This window comes from Vidua macroura, chromosome 1, assembly GCF_024509145.1.
Source record: "Vidua macroura isolate BioBank_ID:100142 chromosome 1, ASM2450914v1, whole genome shotgun sequence".
Lineage (NCBI taxonomy): Eukaryota > Metazoa > Chordata > Aves > Passeriformes > Viduidae > Vidua > Vidua macroura.
This window is the reverse complement of record NC_071571.1, coordinates 9470098-9490037: the sequence shown is the minus strand read 5'-3', so window position 1 is coordinate 9490037 and position 19940 is coordinate 9470098. Positions and strand designations below refer to the sequence as shown.

The following is a 19940-nucleotide window of genomic DNA, read 5'->3' as shown; positions in this document are numbered from 1 at the left end:
CTCTCCAGTATGCAATTCAGGTTCTTACTGTGGGTTGTAACACTGACCTTTTCATTAGTCCTGGGCCTTACAGCACCTTAAACTACTAGCTAGGGGAAGGAGTGTGATGTCCATATTCAGTGAGAAGAAAGGATTCTTTTCTTACAGAAGGTTAAGTTGCTGGAGAATGATGCCCATTGAAAATATTATAGTAGGTTCTCTCGTTAACTGCAGGAGCACAGATGATGCAAGCCAAGGTGGCAGAAGTTGCCATTTGACACACACCACTGGGTCTGTGGACTTTCTTTTTTTACAGGAACAAATCACAATGACTGCAGTATAGGACAAAACTTGAATTTTATTCAGAGCTTTACTTTAATTTGTTAACAATTGTCAGGTAATTAGTGCAAGGAAGCTGAAGTGTGGCTACTGATACTGTCTGGAGAGCTGCTCCTTTCTGGCTTCTGCAGGAATTTGAAGAGCAGAAGAACCAGGTGCTTCAAAGCATCTGCTTGAAGGCTCCTTTGCAAAGGTCACTTGTCAGTGCCATGTGAAAGTTTCACTGCATGCAGATCTAAATAATTAATTACTGCACAGCGCAATCTTTTAATTTATGTATATCAAGCTTTCAGCTGCCTGCAGACACACTCCAATATCTCTACCAGTCTTCAGACCTTTGCTCAGTATCAAAAGACACTCAACAAGATTTTTTTTGCTGGTATTACTCAAAACTGTGCCATGTCTTGGATACATCTTAGTTTCAGTCACCAGATTAGCTATACGTAGTGGTTCCAGGATGGGAAATCTTTTTCTTGCCAAGGACAGCTTTTTACTTTTTTTTTTGGTTGGTTGGTTTTTTGTGTGTGTGTGTGGGTTTTTGTTTGTTTGTTTGATTGATTTTTTTGTTGTTTTTTTTATGAGGAATGACTGCCTAAATAGAACTTCATGAATCAGCTGCCCAATAAATAGTGTTGCCTTCAAGGTGAAGGTTGACACTCAGCACAAGTTTCCGAAGATTTTTTTAGTACCTCTTAAGCACTTGATGCCCATCTCCTTTACAAAGTGAACAAACTGGTGCAATCAACTCTTCAAAACTGTTTCAAACTATAAGTTTTTGTGTTCTCTTTTTACCTAATTCAGTACCTGGATGTCAATCATGAATGTAACATGGTAGTTCCTCAATAGGTAATGGAGGTTATATATATATATATGCACTAATTCATGACAAATGGGCAATAATAATGAATACTGATGGGTGTTTTCCATTTCCTGTAAATCTCTCTCAATGATCAGCCTTCCAGGACCTGTGTTTTGGCTTGCTCATGGTTTACTCTATCAGTTGTAATTTTTTCAGTTGTAATCAGTTGTAATTTTTTCACTAGAAGTTGATAAATATTCAGTGTAAATATGTATACCATGCTCCAGGAAGTTGTCTTCAATAAAAGACATCTGACACTATTTGAGAACTTACTGGGCACCTGAGTTACAGTAAATTTGTGTCCTTTAATCTTAGCATCTAACTCTTTAGTACATAAATATTTGTCAAAATTCAAGACTTAAACTAAAAGCTTGTAACATTTTATGTTTCTTCTCAAATATTAAGTGTATCATCAAAAGAGCCAAATGGATAAAGAAACATTTCACAGCTTCCTTGGGTGTATTATTCTTCTGTTTTACTCTCTTCTTTGAAAACAAATCTAGCAGCTCTCTAAGAGCCAACATGAGCATGCTGTTAATGCAGATTTTTCCAGGTCTAAGTATAACTCTTAAGATATTATTATGGAAACTTCTACTTTTTGCTGACAGCAAATGGTAACACCTTAATAGCAAACCTGTGTGCCTATTGCTCAGTGCCACCCTTCCCTCATTCTGGGCTTGTGTAAAGTGGAGATGTCCTTTGCGCGTCCCGTTCGCGCTCCTAACCCAGCTTCAGTGGAAGTTCAGTGTGAGCACACTCTCAGCAGCTACGGGCACACAGAGCATGGTGTTATTAAAACATCACTCACTCTTTGAACTTCCTCTGCCCTGATACATCTTCTGTAAAATCTGGATGCTTTTCTACTCTCTTTTTTGCTTTATGCCCAGCTTTGGATATTTCTCCCACTGCTTGAGGCCAGCTGGTTGCACAGCAGGGTCCAGAAAGATGCACCATGTACTTTCTGTAAATCCCACATGACTGGGATAGTTCATGGCAGACTAAGCTGGACATTTTAAATAGTAGCTGTAATTTAATTTAATCTGTTTTTCAAGTAAAAATGAGCTTTGTGCTGGACCTAAGCCATTTCTGACCCCACATCTACCCCACATCTACCATTCAGATACTAAATATATCTGAAAGTAAAAGAGGGGCACTTCTGACAATTTTTCTTGGTAAAATGGCTCTCCTTTGCCTTTTCTTCCCCTGCAATTTGTGTAACTGAAAGCAAGTTTGTTTAAAAGACACCCCGAAAATTGAATGCTCAACCTCACTTTAATTTTTTAGGTCTTATATCTTGCCACAGAAACCTTATTAATTAAAAAATAAAATTTAAAAAGTCAAAACACGCCAAAAACCAAACAAACCAACTCCAACCAAAAAAAGAAAGCCCCAAGCAAACAGAAAAATCTGGGAAAATTCCTACTTTTTTAGAAAAAGCAGCTGAACGATGAAATGCATTATTTGCACGACTCCAGTCCAACTGTAATCCCCGGCACAAAGATCCTCTGTATTTTAGAGCTGGTATTTGCCAACCACTCCTTGGGGCATTCTGCTCTCACTCCTCTCTCCTTGTGCTGCATTTAGCAGAGCCGAGCACTATTTGTGGTTGCAGCCCCTCCAAAGCTTATTATGCCCATATTTCAAGTACAAAAGCCAAAGTAACTTGCAGTTTCTCCCTAAGCAGTCCCAGTGTTTTTGGACAGATTGTATAATGCAGCTCAGGCTCATGTGCTAATTGTTAATTTTAGAATTTAAATGGGTTTTGTTCTATTCAAAGGAAATAGGCTGAAGGTTTCTGAAAACTCTGGGTTTAGGAAAGTGGTTTGGTCTCTTTTAGAGTTTGTGAGTGAATTAGCTTTTGCATCCATGGAGATATCCTTAAATGATACTTAATACAAAAATCTGTCATTTTTACTGAATGTGTATGCTTTTCTGGACTCTAAAAAAGATTATAATTATTTTTTAAGGTACATTATCTCTAAAAAATGCATGGAATGTTAGTTGTTTATGTAAACATAGATTCTGTCCTAATTGTTTGTAGCCAGTAATGGTGGTATTCCAAAACAGAGTTGGCTGTTTCAGGTTATGTTTCATTTTGAACAATCTTGTTCCTAAACACTGAGATGTTCTTCTGTTCCTTTCTGAATCAAAACCTTATTCCTGTTATCCATCAATTTACAAGTTGACTGATATTTATATACTTTGCTTATTTTCAACTGCAGCAGGTTTTTAAACAGAGATGAATATTTTAATCTGATGTTAGGCTGCTTTTCACATTACATGTCAGAAAACCAAACCCTATCTGTCTATGTGGTTTCCAAATTAAACCTACTTTCCAATAGCAAAATTAGATTCAGATGTAGGGTTTTAATTTGAATTAACTTAATTTGGCAGTTGTAAGTGACAGGAGGATTGGAAAAGAGAAGAAAGAAAAAGTTGGCTAATTTCAATGAGGTATTTGTGTTTAACAGTGAGGGCTAATAATGCCCTTTTTTTGCATCCTGGTTTGGTTTATTTTCTTTTATGCCATTATTTGTGTTTAGTGAACAGCTGGGCCAGTAGTTCCCATTTGTAGTCTTTTAGGTCTGTAAAGTAGCACAGAAAGTAATGGACGTTTGCAAATTAATGCTTACCCTTATTTTCTGCTCATCTGATGCAGTTCTCCTTTTGGAGCATAGATGTAGTATCAGAGCAGAAGTAATTACTGTGTTAAAAGTAGGATTGCAGTAGAATATTTTGCTAATTAAACTTGTTGCATTTAAATTGCTTCCTTTGGATCACTATATAGAAGAGAACTATTTTGAACAATAAATGAAACCACTTTCTTTCTCCGAGACCCAGAATTGCAGATGGTCAGATTGTATGTGAAGCACCTAGACTCTGAATTAGGCTTTTGTATGAAAGGGAGAAAGGTAATTTGAATGTTTGAACTCCCTGTTCCTCCCACACACACACAGGAAGCTTGCCTCAAAATGAACAATTCTCTAAATAAAGACTAATAAGAAGCTAAATTAATTAGAAGGTGTGATTTGAAAAGACATTGATGAGAAGAGTCTGTCATTTCAGACAAATGGAATGGAGCTAAATAAATTAGGCCACATTAATATCTCATTGTTCTGTGAGGAGCTTTCTTTTATTGCATTCATTAGAGGGTACTTCTTGAAATGAGCCTTTACTAGCCGTTATGGATTCAGTTCTCATTTACCAATGCCTAACACACAGCTCCCACATTAAAAATGTTTCAGCAAATCCACACAGTTTCTGCAAATTAATATTTATATTTCTGGATGCTGCACTTTTCATCCACATCATAGTAGGCATTGAACACTAAGGTTTTCTCTCACTGAATTGTCAGTAAAGAAGTCTTACATCTAAAAATTTGGGGAGCAGAAGTCTGAAAATACTTCATAAAATAAACTGTATGCCTATCTCAAACAATAGGCTATTCCTCCAACTAATATTCTTTCCTGTATTTATTTATTTGGATAGAAAATATTCTGTCCCATGACTTCAGTGGTCCTTTGATAGTTTTTTAAAGTGTCTTTTAAAAGGTTCCTTCAGTATATAATTAGGATACATTGGAAATGCGCATCTCATCACGCCGTTCTTCCTCTCAGAAAACGAAATGTGTGTTTTTCCTTCTTTTTTCTCTTTCCTGCAGATGGAATATTTGGGAGATGTCAGAAAGTGCCAGTAATAGACATCTATAAATATGACATTTCAGCCCCCGTTCTGCAGCACCTGAGGATCATCCTGGAGCAGCTCTCACACAGAGGTACAGTCAAAACTCGAGAGTGGGGCTCAACGCACTGGGGGTTACAATTATTTGTGCTCCCTCTGAGGTGATGTCTCCAGAAGTTTTTGAACACATTCATGTTTCAGCCCTGCTGGTGCAGGCTTTATAAAAGTAAAAGCCTTGGATTCACTGAATCTGCCAGGAGGACCTGGGGAAGCAATTCCAGGAGAGGTGTTTCCTCCCTGTGTAGCACATGTCTCTGACTGACACTGTATTAAAAAATGTTAGCATCCATGAATGCTGGTGTCACATAAATAAATCAGCAGGAAAGGAAAAAAGTTTGCCTTCTGCACCACAGCATATTTTAAGGTGCATGGGCAGAAAACACAAAACTTCCAGTTAGCTGGGAACAGTTCTGAATTTTCTAATAAGTTCAAATAAAAAACTGCTCTGATTTCATTACCAGCTGCAGCTGGTCTGTTTCTTTTAATTTTTGTTCACCTTTCCAATGTTAATCTCTCTGCTCTTTCCAAAGCCAGAAAGGATTTTCTAGCTTTTGAGTGGCATAACTTGAACTAACAAATCAAAACTTGAACAAAGTGAATGCCAGTAAGGTGAACGAACCTTTCAGATACTAATACATGAAATAAACATCTCCTGTGGACGGTCACTGGACCAAGATATTTTTGTAATCCAAATTTTTTTCCAAGAATATTGTTGGAATGTTTAGCTTTGCACTTGCATCATCTCTGTGGGTGCTTGTACCTAAATATTTTCCAGTCACAATCTTAATGACAAAGTAGTAATGTTGTATTAGCATGATGCTAGTTTAATTATGAGAAAAAATTGGTTTCTCAGAAGTTTGGGACCCTGTTTAGAGACTGGACTTCTAGTTGGGACACTCATTTAGTGCATTTAAAAATTTTCCAGGGATTTATTTGCTGTCCAGCAGCCCATCCAAATGAGACAAACTCAGCAAAACTTGATTATAGTAGCTTCTGCCTGATTAACAGTTACATGTGAATAGTACTTGTGGCTCTTTCACTTGTCATTTTCTAAAGGCTAAGTAATGCAAGCAAAGTTATGAAAATATTCTGTTGTCAAGGCAACACTGTATGAGTGAAAAAAAGTTGTGTCTGGGCTCTGTTTGAATATAGTGAGGAAGGAGGAGAGGACACATTCATCTCATTAGGTCACCTAAATAAATACCTAAGTGATCATGCACACAGGGACAGGCAGCAGTCATTTACATCACCTGAATATAGGTCAGGTGTCCTATGTAAAGCTGCTCCTGTGAGGATGTCTGAGATCAGAGACCTCCAGGAGACTGATGCCCTTGTGAAGGGAACATTCAGAGGGGGATGGGATACCCCAGGCCATCTCAAAGGATTCTCACCTGCCTCCATCTCCCTGCTGACCACAAGATTTTGGTTAGTTCAATGGCATTGATGTGGCCTCCCCTTCTAAGTGCTCCTCTGATCAATAAACCCACCATTCCTAGGACCTTTGTTATCCACACCCCCACCCTCCCTGCATTTAACAATTTTGTTGCAGGAAACTGTAGTGTACTTCTTTTAAGGAAACTTGAACATTGAAATTTGGTCTTGTCTCATAGTTTTTTATAGCAAGAAAATGACAAGGAAAACACAGATTGAAACCATGGTGGAAATAAAGGACTTGTGCATTTGTTTGTGACATTCAGAGGTGCATACACAAATGTGTGAATTTGAACTGATACAAAACTTTTGCAAGCTGTTTTTGTGGTCTCTAGGTATTCCAAAGAAGGGAATCTTAAATATATCTATGAAACATAAGAGAATGCTGGAATGGTCTTGCTCAAATCATTGATGTGATAAAATAACTTTTTGTTTTTACTCTTAGTATCTTGCAATTTTTTTTTAGTGGGAACAGAAATATGGAAGGAGTACAATCAATACTATCAAATTGTCCAGCCCTCAGGTCATGTTTTCTGGCTGTGATGGTCACTCTGACAGTTAATGCTGTCCTCCTGCACATGGTGTGCAAAGTGGGATAACCATTTCTGCAGTAAAGATAGACAAAACATTGTCAAGACTGCACAAATATTTCAGGCAACCACCAGAAAGGGATTAATTTTTTCAGAGGCCTTATTTCCTTTATTTGTGTGATACCCCATTCCAAAAGACTTCCGTCTAGCTCAATTTGGTGATGCCCACCTTTCCTGGAAAGGATAGGGGACAGCATCTATTCTCTGCTTTGTGTAAACAGCAGGACAATGTTCCCTTGAAAGACTGTACAGTTGGCCTATTGATTAGTAAAAATTTAGTAATGCCTATGTTGAGCCCTTTCTATTTTTATTAGATGTATATACAGATAAGGATGAAATATTCTGGGGGTAATTCACTTGAGTGGTCTTCTAGGTTCTTATTTATTTAATTTTCTAATGTGGCATGGTTTGTCTATTTCATTTCCTTCCTGTTGTATTCTTGCAGAATTACTAAGATCTTCCTTTTCCTCCCCAACCCTGAAAATAGTCTGTTGACATCTATTTCCATAGGATTTTTTTAAAAAAAGCCATAGAAAACCTTGTAAAATGTACATTCTTTTTCATCCTTCTTTACTGATTGTTTGTAAGTGAGTGGTGCTTATGTTTGAATTATGGCCCAAATGGAAGAGTGTGTGGTGAGATGTATAAAACAAAGGACAATGTGATGTGAATAGCAAATAGAATTTGTGACTCTGCCAACTCGAAATGTTTACTACAATGGGGAAGAATAAGACAGAGGCTTAGATGAGTGACACACCTGATGATAATCTATTTAATAAAGGACTTTGACTAATATTGAATTCAGCTTTCATAATGATACAGATTTTATGTCTTCTTTACACATTGAGTCTATCTTTGTCTACACTATCGACTGGGTAGATTGATGGTAGAAATGAATGTCTTGGAATATTAGAGAGTTCCCTACAAAGAAATGATCTGTTAGCATTCAAATACCCTTGCTCATGTCATTTTCACTCACACTGTCCTTGAGTCCTTCAAACCCTCATGAAGATTTTCTGAAGGTTCAGTTTATAAATGAGACTGTCTGTATGGCAAAAACCCTTCTCACTGTTGCTGAAACATGACAAATCACTTTCTGAAGCTGATGGTACTTTATATCATAATCCACAATAATTTATGAGGAATTGAAAAATTTTTCATTGTCTGATAAACAGGACAGTCAAAAGTATGCCATGTAGATGGGTCTGAATCATTTGAAAAGGGAAGTGAAGGAAGTATCAGTGTAGAGGGGTGAATGAGTAGTGCCTGAAGGAAAGGGAGATACCTATCCCTGTGGATGGTCTTCTGCATCCTCCTGTCCCTCTTGGAAGAAGATGCTTTTTGGAATATACAAGAATGAAAAATCATGTGTGCATTTCCTGGTTTGAGCTAAAATGCAGAAAATACTTTTTCCTATTTCTTTTACCTAAGTGCATTAAATTTATTAATTTTTTTTTTGCTTTTTTCTTGTCCCTACAATAGTCACATTTATATTGTAAAGGCAAAGTATTCACTAAAATAAGATCCTTACCAAGGTTGTGGAAACAGTTCCACATTGATTATTGAGCCAGGAAAAGATGAGATAAGAGAGCTAAGCATGGGACATTATAACTCAAACACGAAGCATAAATAGTACTTGAAATACAACCATAAGCAATAATAAGTGAGAAGAGTAGTATTTTTTCAACTTGCATGCTCCAAGAGGCATTAGAAATGGGGTTAGAAATAGTACCAGGGCTTAGGAATGATAACGTGGTACTAACTCTGAGTGTGCAGCTGCCACAGCAATGGGCATTCCCTGAGAGAGGAGCTCAGAGGTGGAGGCTGAAGGACACACTTCCTTAAAAACATCAGGACAAGAGGATTTGCTCAGGGTCACAACAAATGCCCATCTGACTTGGGATTCTGCCTCTGAGAGAGGGCACTGCTTGTTTAGGGAAAAAAATGGAATGAGATTCCAAGCCCAGAGAAGTATTTTGCACACTTGTACCTTCTCAGTGCTGTGTCCCTGGTGTGGTGTGGTGCTCCTGAGCTGGAAGTTGTGATTTAGTGTTTGCTCCATGCTCTGTGGACACTGTTTCTAGCACAGCTTGACAAGTTGCTGTGTTTTGGAAACAAAGTATGTTAGACTAATAATCAGTATTTCAGCTCCTGTATTACTCAAAATGTAACTGAATTACCTCTATTTTCACTTTTCTGCAGGAAATGTGTAGAGTGACTGAAAAACAGATCAGTTATATATATATATATATATATATATATATATATATATATTTTTATGTGAGCTGGAGTCATTCCTAAATAATTCCTCAGTATGCTTGCTGCCACTTAATTTTTGCAAGAACACCTAGTTCAAAATGGTAGCTTAAAAGAAAGCAGTTTATTTCACTCTGTTATGAAGAAAGTCCTGCTTAAGATATTCAGATATCAACAGTAATATTAAAAGAACCAAAATTAGTAGGATGTGCTTTTAAATTCATGTAGCTTAAGTCAGCAAGAAATTCTGGAGAGATTCATGGACTTTGGAAATAGGCAACATATTTACAGACTATTTGAAAAAAATAGTATTTTTCTCTCTTGTTTGTTTTCTTTGCAACGCAGGAAGCCCTTGACAGGGAAAAAAAATTATCTGTCTTAAATTAATTCTAACCAGTTAAGTGTGAGGTGATTAATATAACTTTGCTAGAAATAATTTTATACTCTTAGAGCATTTTGTTTAAAAAATTGAAATGATTTACAATCGGTTAACTTGAAAATTGAAATGAATGTGACCTGTCACATACAGCTTGTGAATTACAAAAGGGTTGCTAAATATTTTTTTCAGTCAAGACTATTTTTCAAGAAAAAGTATAATTTTTCACTCCAAGAAAGGAAAGAGTTGAAAGTAAGACTTTATAAGCTCAGTTTTGAAATAAACTTAAAAGGAGTGGTGCAGTTCTTGCACATATTTGTGAGGTGATTATCACATCATTATGGAGGAATACAGAAACCTGAAATCCTGAGAGGTAGGAGAAAGCAGGTTTTTCTTTAAATTGAAATATTGATATAAATGAAGGCAAACTCTTCTTTGGCAGAGAGCAGTGTGTTTGCATCTAATTTCCTGGGCATCAGCCTGCTCCAGACATCTGTCTATGGAGCAAATTCTTCTGCTAGGTGGCTGCTGAAGCCAGGAATTGAAGCATAACTCCCATGATGAGCTACACCAGAGGAACTCAGCTGGGACTGGACATATTTACCTTTTCCTGGTATCACTGTCACGCTGCCTTAACTTTTTGGCTCAATGGACAAAAACGTGCTGAAAAGGTTGCAAAAAATTCCTGCCTTTGTTAAGTGCTGAAGCACCACTGACATTTTCTGGTCTTCAAAGACATAAATGAAGGTTCAGAAAATAATAAGTTTCAGAAAAAGCAAGAAGATTTATTTACAGAGCAGCAGATCCTGTTTTGAACACCCATGTGTTACACAGCATAGAACCAAAAAATAAAAATATTTTTTTTTTCCTGTTTGGTTCTTTGTATGGCTGCTCTGCTTACCAGGCAAAATCTGACATAGCACTGACTTGTCAGATGCAATATAATATAATTGTGAAAAATGATCTTTTCAGGAAATTGGTATTTATGAAGAATACACTGGAATTATGAAAATTATTATAGGAGTGAAACAGATTCCATGTATTCTGGGGAAGAAATTAAAAATTACAGAGGTAAACTTTTTGCAATGTACATAGTGTTTTATTTGCATCCTCAACATCATTGTGTAAAGCTTTTTGATTTTGCATCATTTGATTTTTTTCTTTTTTTGGAAGACCTGTATGTCGTTGTGATAGCACCACATTCTCTTGTTTAAAAAGAATGACCAACCAGAGCTTTTACTTGGGCTTTTGATAAACTAATACATTAACTAATATGTTTGGTGCAAAGCAGAAAAGGTCATGTTTCTATCAACTAGCAGTGACCATTATATCAAATTCTTTGTGGCCAGGTAACTTTACAGATCTTCTTCCAATGGGAACTTAGAAATTAGTGATAATGTAATGCAAATATCTGAGGCTGCTGATCCATTCCTGCCTTGCTTACTTTGTTTGGAAGATCTGTGTGGCACCTCGTGGATTTTAACCTTTGCATTAATGTTTTTTGTCTTTTCCATGCCTGTGCTGGCTCTTCTGCAATTTGTTCTGACTGTCTTTGTTTCTTCCTTCTGTGGAATAAGCTGCAGATGCCTCTGCTTTTTCCTTTTGGACTTCCCTGAGCAAGCTCAACAGGCATCCTCTGGATTGAGCAGTAGCTCAACTACTGAAAGTCTTTGTATTTGGCATGTTCATGAATGTGTTCGCCTGTTAATGATGACACAGGGAGCTCTGAACTTCATTCTTACTCTCTTAGTTTAAAAAAATTAACCCCCTCCACAGGACCACTGGGCTGGACAAACACCAGGCTTGAAGTGATGATATAGGTGCATAATATGTTTTTAAAACACAGTTGAAAATGTATCAATCAAACTGCAGTTCATTATCAGTTCCCACACTTGGAATGTCAGCAAGTCTCAATTCAAGCATGATGAGATTGCTTCTTTAGGTGCTGTATTCTCTAATAACACCACTTTTGTAAACTCTGAATAACAATATAGCATATCCAGACTAATTATGCCATTTTCTACCATTAATCTGTAATTATAACCTATTTACATATTCAACATATGACTGTTTTTTTGTCATTGCACTACCAATGCTTTTTTTTCACTTGTTTATTACTAGGAAATGTTTTCCTTGTCTATTTCTATATTCATTGTATATCCTTATCTGAAGTTCTACACTCTATCTACATGGCCTCATGTTCTTTTAAGATATCGGCTCTTAATGATACCCAGTGTTTGACATTTTTTCTTAGTTTTTTTAATAGGTACTCTAAATTCTGAAACTTTTAGTCTTATTTATCAAAATCATTATTTAATTTATCAATACAAAACTTCAGTGGGTAGATTTTGTCCCTCACACAATCATGATAATATTGAAGCTTTACTATGTTTTAGTAACAAGGGTGAATTCCCACAAAAGTTCTTTTTCCCCTTCTCTGTAAAAAAGTATATCTATATATATATATACACACACACACATATATATATAGATATATAGATATATAGATACACACACATAAAATATGTTGGTGGCTTTTTATTTTCCTCTTAAGGTGTTTTCATTCTTTACATCACGGCTGTGGCAGACATAGCAGTTTCCTGAAAAGGCTGAGTAATGTTAAATATCTTTTTAAATTCTACATTTGCTTTTTTTCATGCTGACTCTTAACATGTACTCACTACATTTCAGGCTTCCCCTTCATTTTTGTCTTGCCTATACACAGATAGACAAAAGAGTTCATGATAATAAAATCATAGTATCCCTCCAGTATTCCATTGCTCAGTTTTTCTTTTACAGCTTCTCCCAGCCTTAAACTGGCAAAAAAGGAGTTTCCCCCCATTTTTAGTATTTATTCTTATTGTTGTCTGGTTTCTAATTAAACATTGCATAGACCTGTGCTACATTTTTTGCCACGTAATTTCCAGTCTTTTAGGAAGGCATTGAATGTTCTTCCTGCTTGACTTAGCATATGTCATGCATTTAGCTATTAAACTACATTTTGTTCTTTACCCCACTTTGAGGTTTGTGAGGTTTTCCTCACATGCTCTATTCTCACATTTCTTTAACATGGTAAGATAATTGATTTTCTTTTCCTTATTTTATCTGTGAGCTACTCAACAACGTAAAACCTCTGACTGTGAGAGAAAGTGTAAGGCTCCTGAGTCTGTGATGTTTCAGAAACTTAACATTTTTGTTCCTTTTATTTTTATGTGGCTCTTTTAAAGAGCTAAAATTCCTGCCTGAGCATCCTCTAGTTCTTTGATACATTCCTAGAAAGCTGTATTGAGTCTTTAGGTGTCCCTTCATCCCTTCTTCAGTAGAGAGTGTAATGAAAAGAAAGACTTCAGCATGCCAGCTCAGCTTTTTCTAATTGCTGATGAATGTCATGTCCTTCCAGGTAAATTCTAACTGAACTGTGTTCACTTCTGATAATTTTATAGTTAATGACACTCATTATAGTGTTAAACATTGAGCTTTTCATTGTTTTTATAGTTACTAGGGTTTAGCAGGCATCCAGCTCATAGTCACATTCAAGATGTTGGAAGGATTTAATACCAGCCAATACTGCAAAACCTAATTCAAAATTCTACATGGTCAAAAGGTCAGTTATTTTGTTCACTCACATACCTTTTGTCTTTACAACTCTCCATCATAAAGGTCTGTTCTCTATGAAATTCCAGGCTTCCCATTTGATCTGCTGTGTAAAAGACGAGTTCTAAAGGCTTGGACAATTGCTCTTTAAATGATAATATTTAGACTGTTCAAATGTATTTGATATTCTTCACCCATACATTTCTAACCTAAAATTAATAGGTTAATTAATTTCAGAAAAAGCTCTCTATGTATCCTAACTGTAATGAGTATCATCATGCACTGAAAGTATTTGGTAAGGTCAGTTCTATGTGACTAAGACCAGGCTGCTCCTTTCTAGAAAAAAAAACCAGAGATTAAAAAATTCACCTTAACCCTATTAAGGGTTAGTTATGGGTAGTAAATACTTTTACAGAAGTTATAAATTAATTTCAAACAATTTCTAAATAGAAGAAGAATTAAACTCTCTGCCTAATTAAACCATAATAAATAAGTCAATCAGCTCTACATGGGAAGGAAAACAAATTATTTTATGTTTTGAGTTATGATGGCTCTGACATCATCAACGATCTTCATTGAAAACTGCAAGACTGGGCATTAACATTTTTGTATATATGTGGGAGAGACAATGATACAATATTCTTCCCTTTTCTTCCATCAAAGTGAACATTGTTCTGACATTGTCTGCAGGCTTGAGCAGAGGGTGGTCACTGCTCAGAAATCAAGACACTAAATTTAAGTTTAAAATTAAAATGATCATCAACATGGAAAACTTCCAACTACCTTATTAACCTGTGAGGTAATTCCACCAGTCAATAAATGAAAATGGAATGTGGTCCTCAGTGGTAGTTACTTAAACTGAGAGAATTCTCTTTTAGCTAAGAATAACCTTAGAAAAAAGTAGATACCAAACTCGATTCAGAAATGAGAAAAATACTCTTGAACCCATCTTGTCATAACTCTGCTTTTTCTCCCTTTTGGGCAGTGCGAAACCTGTCTGCTTTTAAATTTTAATTAAAACTTAGATTAGTTATGATCATCTAATCTTTCCTTTGCTCTGCAGTGTCTGATCACTGTGTATAAGTATCCAAAGTTTAATCTGCTTCTAGTCCTCGCAGATTTGACAGTCTAATTAAGTGCTCAACTTTAGCACTTAGTATATAAGCAATACCACTTCATGTTTGGTAAGATTTTAGATTAAATTGGTCACTTACCTGTTCTGCTGAAATATTCCTGAATAATTTTATTGTTTCATCTTTACTACTGCATTTATCTCCTTTAGGAACCAACAGATTTCCTTCTGCATCATGCTAGAAATCTATTTGAAGACTCAGCCTACCACTGACAATGAAGCATTACTGACATTGTTCTGGGGTGTCTTAAAGACATTCTTTCAGCGTGAAAATTAATATATAAAAATATGTCAACATACAAACATTGTTTCTAAGGCTGGTGGTTCACTGTAAATTCCGCTCTATTTTTCTCACCAGGTTATGGTGACTGAAGGAGATGTGCAGGTATCTCTTTGCTGTTTCTTGCACATGACTTTGCCCTTCTCTTTGTTGGCCTTGCCTTTACTTTTCTTCTGTAATCCTTCACCTCATCCCAGGTTCCTTGTGACTAATTGTTTTCCTTTGAACTTTGGGAAGACATGACATTCATGTCTTGTTCTTAGGCCAGCAGCCAAGTGTCAGAGAAAGCTGTAGCACAAAGCCTACTGTTTCCAGCTAAGGAAGTAGATCTTGTTCCTTAAGCCAGCTTGTTTAATGTGTAGACAGGTGATCCACATTCTGGTAATTCCAGCTGATGTTAAATGGATGGAGATGTTATTTCAATTGCTCTTAGCAACTGTGTTGAAAGCAGGCTTACATTTGCTCTGTGGGGGCCAGCTTGACTCAATATAAATAGCTAAGGGGTTGTAGATTTACAAAACTGTTAATCTTCCACCTCTTCACCTCCCATCCCACTCCTCCCATCACGTCCCTTTCCATTTTCCCTGGCACATCTCATCCCATTCTTAATGAGAGTGACTTTCAAGATGGTTCTTGAAGCACTTTGTCCCCCTGGCTTGACCCTACAGCTGCTGAGCCACACTGTGAGCTCCCGTGGGGTGGACAGACCCAGCTCACACACACAGGCCTCTGCAGCCTCTCTCTCCTGAGAGGCTGAGGCTCCTGAGGCTCTTTATAACAGTACAGAAACAGGCACTTTTAGGGTGCCTAAAAGGGTGTGAATTCAGAAAATTGTAGGATGAAGTGAATTATATCTTTGATTTCACTGACAATATTACTTTAGCTGTCCATGGACTGGGGAGTCCCTGGCTGATTACCTCTGTCTTTCATTTAGTCACCTAAATTTGGTCCTTTGTGTCTCACTGAGTGCAGCATTTAAGTTCAGCTGTATTCCAGGCCCTGTGGAGAGGTGTTTAGAGGAATTCCCTTGTACTTCAAGGATAAGTAGCTTCTGGGTACAGCTTCAGTAGTTCTCTTCAGACTGAACAGAACCTGAGAAACAAATTCCCAGTGCCAGGGTCACTGAAAAAGAAAAAAACTCAACTTTGCTGCAGTTTGCTCTGGCCCTTGCTCTTGCAACATCTTAATTATTTTTCTGGAATCCTCTGGGCACTCCTCAATTATCCATGTAGCAGCATAAACTAATCAGCACTCAAATTCTGACCTTTGTTGAATAGCAGGGGCTCAGGCAATTTCTAATCCTGCTGTGTTATTTTGGCATGAACTTTGTTCAACTTATGCTAGAATAGATCCTGGTTTTTTTCTTGAACTTCAGTTGGACAGATCATGGTACAGGTCCTTGCCTGACAACTGATGATATGAACTCATCTTCACTGGAAGAAGTTCTGCTTTTAGCCTTGAGAACATTCTTGTGATCCTATAATTTCACTTATTTTTGTACTTCACCACTTTTTTTTTGAACTAGGGACAAGATACCTATTTGCATGTCTTTCATATTTTAGTGACTATGTTGTGTAATAATATTTTTTGTAGGGAGAAAAAGCTATTTTATCTTTATAATTGTCACATAAATGCTGTAGAAGCAGATCTGTTGAAATAGTTAAACTGCAGTATTTTCCTCTTAAAAAAAAGTGGGTCTGGAATGTCTTTATTTAGTACTGTTTCATTAATTTAAAAATATAGCACCTATCTCTGGTTCTATGTTAATCATTCTTTGCTAAGGCTATGGAAAGCATCAATTTTTATAATAAAACCTACCATTTTAGATGCTTTCACCTCCCTGCTGTTTCACTGAGCAAGATGCAGCTGAGGGTGGGTGATGCTAAGAAGGAAATGACATTGATTTTCTACTTTTGTCATACAGGAGTATTTTAAGATGTTCCTCTTTATTTTAATTTTTCTTTTTCAAGGATTCAAGAAAAATAGGAGAAAAATACTCAGAAGTTTAAGTCAAAGATGCTGGAATCAAAACATGGCTGAAAAAAATGTCCTTATTTTCAGGAGGATCTGTGCTAGGACATTGGAAGGATTGAATGAACTGCCTGTTCCCAACTGTGTTTTGCAACACTATGACCACCTAGGGCTTGAGGGATTGAAGGGCCAGAATTGAGTCTCTTGGTTTCCTTCCTGGGTGGCTGAGCAATAGGCCAACAAGCTCTTCATTTAATATGTAATTTCTTGAAGAAGTGTGACATTATTTTTTTTTTTTCTGGAAAGCAGAGTATTATTAAGTCCATGTGGCTTTTTGCTATTACACTTCCAATGACTAGTGGTGTAGACATTGTTTCCATCAAGAACAAGGTAGAAATTTATTTTGCACAGGTATCATTTTATCAATTTTTACAGTTTGTTTTTTTTTAATAATTTCCCTTTCAAAATTTTCTCCTCCATACATAATTTCCCAAATGTATCTCCTAAAAGTTCTGGCTAGCTGACTCTGTGTGCTATGAAAATGTACTTAGGTAAGTTGGTAAGATGCTTTTACAGGTAATTTCAGATATGAAAATCAGGTATGATATCAGAAACCTGGTGAAACTTTTTTTTATAACTTTTTATAGGAGTTTCCAAAACATCCATCACTCTGCACAAATGCTCAAACTTCAGTGGTGCAACGAAGAGCGAGCAGCAGGTGGAGCATTCGTATTGATTTTGTCACTGCAGGCCTTTGAATCCCACAAAGCAGAATTTAAACAAAATGCAGGAGCCCTGAGAGTAGTGTCACCAGTTCTGAGATGGAGAAAAAATATCCTCAGGCTATTATCCCTGCTATGAATTGTAGTGTGGACTTAGCATTTCCTTCCTGGTGGTACTTGCTGTGTTACTCTATACTCTGAATAATGAACTTTATCTTTTACATGTGCTCTTTCAATTTGTGTAGGCTTCATCAGGTGTCTATGTCTATTTTTGAGACAAAAATTACTCATCTGGAGTTGAATCACAGATATATAGAGAATAATCAACAATCAGTCTCCTTACCTGCTTTGCTAGGGTACTGATTAATGGATTTAAGTTCAGTATTTCTAGATTTAGTTCTCATATTGAACATCATCTGTTGTTGCACAAGTGATATTTACATTCTTTACAACTTATGAAATGCCTACTGCAGCTCCTATAAATATGAGATTTAAGGAACTTTAGATCAAATTACAGTGCATCCTTCATTCCCAGGCTGCAGAATTGCTCAGCTTTGTTTTATTGAGTTAGTTAGGCAATAAAAAGTCAATCACTGCAGAGTGTGTGTATGTTTGTACGCTGCTGTATGTTGGGAGGAAGCTTCATTTGATCAGTGGGTTTGCTGTAGCTGGGCCACACACAGTGAGGGAGCTAAATGTGTTCATTCCATCAGGATGGATCTCACACAACACCAGTTAAGGTTACATGGCTCTTTGTGCTAGGAATTAGCTTGCAAGTTGTAGCTCTAAGAGTGTGAAAATTACATTCTCAACCTCAGTAATCATTTTCATTAACTTCTCTATCTATTTGCATTGTTTACAAGTTAAAGATGACAGGTCTTTGAACCTTTGGCCATTTCCTTCAATTGTCCATCATTGCATCCAGCATTTCTAAAATTGAGCATTGTGAACTTGACGTGCAGTGGGGTTCTTCAAAGGGAGTCTTTGAGTTCCTCGAGTGACTCATTTCTGTTTGGCTTCCCTTCTGTTTGGGTTCAGAACAGAATCCAACTTGTTTTTATGTCTTGGCAAAGCTGGGAAAAGACTTTGTCAGATGATACCTGGAAGATGTAAAAAGCACAGTCCCATCTTGTAGCTGGCTTCTTTTTGGTGCAGATGAGTCTGAAATAAGCTTTTATTGACATTACCCCAAGGCAACAAAACACCATTAGGGTTTTGTAAACAAATGTAAACATGTAAACAAATATTTACATTTGTCCTGCCCTTCCCTGTTAAGCCGTTAGGTCTGTTAACATATTTCTGCAGACTGAAATAAAAGGTCCAGAAGCAATTGTATGGTTTAGCCAGCTAACAAGTCTGGAGGAGTGTAAAAGCCCATTGCTCTGGGCTGGTAAATGATGAAGTGCAGTGTTAGCTCACTCAGGTGATTCATCCAGCTGAACATCCTCCCCTGACAGTGATTGGTAGCAGATGCTTTCTGGTAGATTTCAGAAGTGTAAGACACTGAGCAAGTATAGAATAAGCTTTTCCCTTGTATCACTTCTGAAACTCAGATTTTTTAGGGAATTCACAATTGTTGTATTTTACTAAGGAAAAACTGCTTGTAATACATAGAAGCAACTAAAAGCTGCCTTTAAAGCAAAGAAGCCATGATGTGATGAAATAGGAGCAATAATTACATCTTGGCAGCACAGGGTTCCCTTAAAAGTGTTTCATAAAGTAGTGATAGTCAGTCTCCAAAATTCCGTCTCTGAATATTAGTGACATTTTTTTGGAATACTGTCTTTTCTCAAGGAAAATTCCCTTATTATTCATATATATTCTTAAGAAAATGATACAGCACATTTTTGGAATGGCTGTTCTGTTTTAATTTTTCCATTAAAATAACTTCTAAAATAGTTAATAGTTTCCTCTTTTGGCCAGGGCTCCCAGAGTTCATTCTGAACAACCTCTTGGCACCCCTCAAAGGAGCCTGAATTATTCTAAAGTAGAGTGACAGCTGGAAAGAATTCTGCATTTCTAAGGACAAACTGCACTGGTGCCAGAGCCCAGGGAGAGCTACTCCTCCACCTTCTACACCAGAGGACACTTTCTCCTTAATTGTAATTACAGCAGTATGATGCAAATGAAACCTGGATCTAGTATTTTTATCCTAATGTGGGGTTTTTTATGCCTATCAAGAGTAAAGATTGATTTTCTTAATAAATTAAATGAACTGGTTTCTGGAAGGTTTGTAAGTGGTGATTTGCACAGTAGGAGCATGTTTCATAGGAGACTTGCTTTAGGTTTTCACTGTAATAGACCATTGGTCTATAGACTGTAATAGACCATGGGTCTATGGTCAATAGACCATAGTCCCAGCATCACTTTTTGGGATATCACATAGCTTTATTCACTGTATCTTCCGGATCCTTTCTTTTGGCTGTATCACCACTGATTCTCATTATGAATTTTTCATACATCATAGGTTTGTGCTTTTAATGGAAAACGAAAACACCAGCACTTTCTGGACTGGGCAGGGAAACAGATGAACTGATTTCACTGAAATCATGATGATGATGTGGAAAAGTACAGGAAAGTTAAGAGCAAAACGGAATCTGCCGTGGACCCGTTCCAAATCCTGTTTTGGCAGCCCAAGATTAGCTGTGATCCAGCTGTGGAAAGGACCCA

General features: G+C 36.9%; 1 protein-coding gene across 1 annotated transcript in view; it reads left to right on the top strand.

The window, feature by feature from the left end:
• The window catches only part of PTPRN2 (protein tyrosine phosphatase receptor type N2), a 636596-nt gene that overhangs the window by 156718 nt on the left and 459938 nt on the right, over positions 1–19940 (top strand). Inside the window, exon 3 of the mRNA XM_053982009.1 lies at positions 4839–4952. Within this exon, the coding sequence (XP_053837984.1) occupies positions 4839–4952 (114 nt within the window). The remainder of the gene's footprint in view (positions 1–4838; positions 4953–19940) is intronic.